The sequence below is a fragment of the Etheostoma cragini genome, chromosome 8 (assembly GCF_013103735.1).
Source record: "Etheostoma cragini isolate CJK2018 chromosome 8, CSU_Ecrag_1.0, whole genome shotgun sequence".
In the NCBI taxonomy this organism is placed as follows: Eukaryota; Metazoa; Chordata; class Actinopteri; order Perciformes; family Percidae; genus Etheostoma; species Etheostoma cragini.
Window position 1 is genome coordinate 14,406,481 of NC_048414.1, and position 6,440 is coordinate 14,412,920.

The following is a 6,440-nucleotide window of genomic DNA, read 5'->3' on the forward strand; positions in this document are numbered from 1 at the left end:
TATATATTTATAAATAAATAAAAATTAAATTGAGTTGCATATTAAACTGGGGCTAGTAGGTCTGCCTGAAGCCTTTACACATATGGGGCATACAAAACTAAGCTACTAGAATTATAATTGTTGACATATTCATATATTTCTACACCATGTTTTAATGTTAAAATGTGGCACAGTGAATCCTTAGGGTTAACTGTATCTGTGGATGGCCACCATACCTATAGACCAGTAAGCTTAGCATCAATGTGTAAATGCTGTGTAAATGAAAAAATATATATATTTTTCCCTACAAATATGTTGGATTTATGTTCATGTACATTTTTAGACTTATTTTAATTTTTATATTTTTTAAACTATCAAACAATAATATGTTGCCCCCCCTGCAACTCTGGGGACCACCTACAGGTCCTCGACCCCCCTGTTGAAGATCTCTGCTTTAGAGAGTGAGCGGAGGAGAGAAGGAGAGAGTCTTTCTGCTAAATTCAACAAGCATGTATGAAAGCACAGTGATTAAACACAGAGTAAGTGAGCTGGCCTCAGACCAGCCACTTCATGAGAGGAAGCAGAGCACGATAGTACGACTATTGAACTGTGAACTACTGATTTGACGATTCTGCAATGGGAGCTAGTTATCTAGATACATTATGCATTAATTTGTCAATTTACATTTTTACTGCAGACACGACTGTGCACTTCACTGATAAACACTTTCTTTAAATCCAAATATAATTCAAGGTTTTTAAAGGAAAAACAAACCATTCAGTACAAGTTACATTACACTCATACTTTCAATAATGATGGATTTAAAGAAATGAACCATTAAACTCTCACAGTGGCACGTTAGAATAATATGCAGGAGGTTTACCTTTTCAATTATCACCATCAACATCCTCATTAGCAGTGAGAGGGGTTTGGTTGGCTTCATGTTGGAGCACATCCCTGAGAACTGGTCACACAGTAACAACATGTGGTTGCCCTCATGTGGCCAAGAAGGACTTCACAGTCACGTCAAAAAATTAATTCAAATAAAGTAGCAATTACAAAGTAACAACTACTAGACCATGTATCTTTTTCATCCAATTCAATAGCTTTCCAGTCCAGTCTTATAACACATTTACTAGACCATGTATATTTATCATCCAATTCAATAGCTTTCCAGTCCAGTCTTATAACACATTTACACATTTCTTCCAAAAGGATATATTGTAAGAAAATAAATAATCCAATACATAAGTGCAATGCACCAGCTCTCTCAGCAATCCCAGACGTGATTGAAGCACACGGCCCTGCTCGTATTTCCTGTCCACACACTTTAAAAAGCAAAGAGAGAGCCATAACACATATATGTCACACTGTTGGGAGCCATTGGAGCAAATACCACAGCAAATTAAGAAGAGCTGTCAAAACAACAAGAAGAAGTTCGGTGTGCAGAAGATGTCACAATTATTTACCAAAGCTTGAAGCTTATATTTCACTTGCATAACATTACTTCACTCATCATTTCCAGGCAAGATATTTACAAAAGGCATACAGTGAAGCGTCCTTTTCTCAAGACGCGCACTGTCAAAACTGATAGCAGCTTCAATAAGAGTTCCCTTTAGTGTGGCACTTCCCAGCTGCTTGTTTATCTACCAGACAACCATGATTTAGGCTGAACATGGCTTCCACATTAACTTCTGGTGAGCATCTTCCCCTCTGTACTTGCAGGTCTGTATGACAGTGGGAAGGGAAGCAACGGGGGTGCCGTGCTGAGCCATGGTAAATGGAGCTGAGCCAACGCTGCTCAATTTCCTCCCGTGGTTGGCAGAAACAGATGGGAGGTTGCAGGATGAGCAAACTGGGCGACGACGTTGAGGCCTGGGATGGTTGTATCCCGTCTCAAAGCTCTGTGGTCTCCCAGCTCACCTCCCGCGGCACCTGGCGTCATTTAGTCCCAGTGTGGATGACTGTAACAGTGGAGGGTCGTGGCCGCGGTGGCTCGGCCACCACAGATGGTTCCTCTCGTACAGGAGAAGAGGCATCAGAGTCCTGATTGTACACTTTAACAGCAGAGGGCAAAGGTTCGATTGGAGGACCTGTGGGAGAAAATATAGCTTCAGCAAGAGTTGCATGTCTGAATTCCAAATTCCAAAAATACAAGTTAAAGGATAAGTCTGGGAATGTGCTGTGTTTTGATTATTGTCAACAAATCCCATGAAAAGACCAAAACCAGTGTGTGTGTGTGTGTGTGTGTGTGTGTGTGTGTGTGTGTGTGTGTTTGTCATGGAACCAGTATACTTCTTTGGAAGTGCTTGTTGGATAAACAAATAGCTTCGGAAATGCTCTCCTCAACACCGTTCTGAAGTTAGATCAGGGGGCTCCGTGTTCAATCATTTCGGTAACTTCCTGACTTTTTTTTTTTAAAACGATTGTCTGAAAACTTTGATTTCCCCAATATTTTAACAATATAATGTCTTCTCCCAGTCCATGATGGCTGGTTTTTAATTCTGCCTTTAAGTGCAGCTGTTTGAAAAAAAATATTTAAACCCTTTTGATTTCTACTAGCTCAGACAGCATGTTGTTCAAACTTGTTCTTATTAGGTATATCCCAATGCCATCTGTTAATACTTTACTGAAAATAGTAATTCATAGTTTTGTGAAACAACCCAGCACTGTGGTTATATACAAATGTTACTCAAACTGGAGTAATTGCAATTGTTAAGCAATGGATTAAAACACATTTGGTGCTTTGGTGAGTGTTTACAGCAGCAGTGAATTGACTCACAATGAACTACAGTGAAGTCCATCGTAATGAAGTCACCAAGTGCAACGGTGTGACTCATAGATGTTTTTTTTAATGAAAACAGTGTCTATGACACAGTGGTTTTGGCTATGCAGACAATACTGTAGGATCAATATGATTTATTGACAAAAAGAAAAATACAGAATATCATCAGACTCCTTTTTAAGTTTTCTTTCATTCATTTGTGACTTTGGAGAAGTAATAAAAGTAACACAGCCATTTCCATTACAACTGAGCAAAAACCATGAGATTGTAGTTGAAAGGCTACAAAAAAGTAAGTGGGCCGAACAGATGCTGCTGTCAATCACAATTGTTTGATAAATAACTAAACTGATTGATAAAGTAAGTAAACAAAAATCTTCTCTTCTTATGTATAATCTCATTTATGTCTACAAAGACATCTGAAAGGACACTCACAGTCCTCCAGGGAGAGCGGGGCACAGTCCACAGACTGGCTCTTGGCTGGAGCACGACTCTGAGGGTTGGAAACGGAGTTGGCGTTGTGAATGCTGCTGCCAAAGCTGGTGCCCAGCTGCAGTCGCCTCATGTGGCGGATCACAGCTGTTGCATTAAAAGCTTGCTGTAAAAGGAGGATGTAAACAGACAAATGTACAGACGAACCACTGTATGTTTTTACAATTCAAAAAGATACAGAATATTGTGTTTTTAGGAATATCTAATAAGTCTTGTGTGCTCACCCTCCATTTGCTTTTGGCAAAGTTTTTCCGCATCTGTCGACTGACTGACTCATGTATGTTCTTGCAGAGAGCAGTGTCTCCAGCTATCCTAAAAATTAAAGTAAAGTCCTTTGAGAGCATGTAAATAACAATTTACACATACAAACACCACATTACCCGAGATGTTGCTATATTTCTATCTGTAAAACCACTGGGAATCATCCTCCTGCTGTTTTCGTATTTCCCTGCATCATTTATTATGATTCTGATCGATGGCCTAATGTTTTTGCAGGAGCTCACACACTGCATCACTTTCTGTCACATTCATCTTAATATCTCTGTATGAAACTTTGTCAATGAAAGTCATTTCTCTCTGTTATGACCTGTTGATGGTGTCACAAACCACATATTTGTATCAGAGGGACCACCTGCCCAGGACGCAAAAGGCCCTTTAATAGCTAACAGACCTATTGATATTGGCAACCTCAGCCAGAGACAGCAACTCGCTCTTGTAAGGCCAGGCTCAGGCCTGGGAAGACATCCTAATTGTTCATTAAAGCTTCCACATTCTTCAAGGATCCTTCAGGACGCCAGCCACTAATTGCCTACCATTTATTCAGCAGATTTCTCTCTTAGGGCTGGCGGTGCCGAGCAGAGGTGGGTTCGTGGCTCGGAGCCACGGCAACAGATGACAGTGGGAGGACATGCTCTCCATGACAAATGCGTAAGCCTGGCAATCTGCGTCATACTGTTGTTTAATCGCACCAAGAAGTGTGTGGTTCTCTGTGATTGTCTGGTTGGGGATCAGTGTGGCGGCGGTTAATTTCTCACCAAGGATGCTGAAGAGCCTGGTCACATATGAATCTCTTTTCTGGGTCCTTCTCCATTAGGCAGCTGATGAAGTCTTTGGCTGTGGAGGGAAATGAAAAGGTCAAAAACATGTCCAGCTGATAATATGTTATACACTCTGGAAGAGCAAAGGGTCCTGCAACAATTTTCCTAAAACAGGTCCTGCAAAGAACCATGTAATTTAGTAGGAAATAGAGATGATGTTCTGAGACAGCACCCATACTAAAGCCCAGTTTATAACTTTTGTTTTTAAAGACAAACCAGAAAGTATTTCAGTAGTTGTGTAGAGTTTATAAGATGTAGCTGATTACAAAAATACTTCTTAACATAATTTTTAAACTCAAGAAAACACTAATGTAATGTAATTTGTTGAACTGTATGCATTTTTGATTTTAACATGTTGACTAGGAGACTATGTCATGTCATCTTGCCTCTTATATTCTAAAACCCAGTGCATGCACACACACAGACAAACAAAACACATACACATTATAGCTCACCGGAGTCTGATATGTCATCCCAATATGGTGCGTCAAACTCATAGTCTGCCTTGAGAATCTGCTCAAAGAGCTTTGAATCATTCTCATCATAGAAAGGAGGGTAACCACACAGCCTGGGAAGATGAAGATGAATGATTACACAACAACAGCCTGTGTGAGTGCCGTCATCTAGCTGATGTTAGACATTTTAACCCAAATCTAAAGAGGATTTGCTGTGGTTTAATCTCATTCACTTGCAGTTAGATTTTTCATATAGCATGCAAAGGGGGACAGTTCAGAGGGATTATAGAGACTACATGAATACTAAGACAAAAACAACGCATTTACATATGATATTGGACAAATATGACATGCTAAGCGAAAATCTACAACATAAATTGTACTTTGGGACAGTCTAACTTATTCCATAAAAAACACCAGTCAGACGCATTAATTGTGAGGGTTTCAGAAACCCTTGCACTTAATTACCTTAGAATTCTTCATACCTAACAAATGGATAACAACTCCAGTGATTTTCTCTTTGCCAACGAGTAACACCACTTAATTAATTTAGCTAGCAGCGTCATGTAGCCCAACACTTCCCACTTAAAGCTTTACAGACTCTGTAAAATAGGAGTAACTGTGGGAATCACACAGACTACAATCAAATGGTGTATATTAGAATCTGGATTTATTTCAGGTTTGATGGTTTGAGACTGCTTTTATGTAGGCATTCTCTTCAACCTCAGCAGTACTTTATGTTAAGTGCTAATTAGCCAATGTTAGCATGCTAACCCAATCAAATAAATGTGTTCCAATTGCTTACTACATACTAATTCTATACAGTATACAGGCGACTACATATAAATCCTCGTAGTATACCGTTTACAGTTAATATTAAAAATTATCAGACATACTTATTTGATACAGGAAATTATACAATGTGATGTCAGTTGTTGATCAAACTGACAACTGAACTTCACAAGTAGACATCAAAATGTTACTACGTAACAGCTTAGAATCAGTATGTTGTAGTAGTAGTAGTAGTACTATGAATTTCAGAAATAGCGTAGTCTACCTGCTAATTTTAGCATTGTCATTGTGAGCATGCTAACGTTAGGCTTTTGCCTAAGTACAGCCTCACAGTGCATGGCTGTAGACTCGTTTATTTTTCAATTCCAGTATTGTTTTCAGTTTTATGAAGTTTGTCTGTAACTAACTTTGGTCCCTTTCTTGATCACACTCATGATAAAGAAGTTTGTAATCTCAATGAGGTTTTGCTGGTGGTTTGTGGGCTTCCTGTTCAGATAAAAGTAAACAAAATAAAAAAAAACATAAAAAACAGCAACATGAGAACCAAGCTATCGAACACGCACAAAATAAGCTTCAGTTAAAAACCATAATCATATTTAAAAGTGAGCACTTACAGAATATAAGCGATGACCCCAATAGACCAGCAGTCCACAGCTTTACTGTAGGGCTTCTGAGCTAAAACCTCAGGAGCTGGAACCAGGAAATTACTTTTTAAAACATGGTCAGAAAAAACAAGTGAAACAATGAAAACAGTTTTCAACCGTGACCAGAGATGGGAAGTAACGAAGTACAAATACTTCGTTACTGTACTCAAGTAGATTTTTCTGATATTTCTACTTTACT

General features: G+C 39.0%; 1 protein-coding gene across 1 annotated transcript in view; it reads right to left on the reverse strand.

The window, feature by feature from the left end:
- Positions 1 to 1,129: 1,129 nt before the first annotated feature.
- The window catches only part of LOC117949440 (calcium/calmodulin-dependent protein kinase type 1D-like), an 18,284-nt gene continuing 12,973 nt past the window's right edge, over positions 1,130 to 6,440 (reverse strand). The window contains exons 6-11 of the mRNA XM_034879739.1: positions 6,212 to 6,287; positions 4,806 to 4,918; positions 4,288 to 4,366; positions 3,478 to 3,565; positions 3,197 to 3,359; positions 1,130 to 2,072 (exon numbers count right to left, since the gene is read on the reverse strand). Of these exons, the coding sequence (XP_034735630.1) occupies positions 1,921 to 2,072; positions 3,197 to 3,359; positions 3,478 to 3,565; positions 4,288 to 4,366; positions 4,806 to 4,918; positions 6,212 to 6,287 (671 nt within the window). The 3' untranslated portion in view covers positions 1,130 to 1,920. The remainder of the gene's footprint in view (positions 2,073 to 3,196; positions 3,360 to 3,477; positions 3,566 to 4,287; positions 4,367 to 4,805; positions 4,919 to 6,211; positions 6,288 to 6,440) is intronic.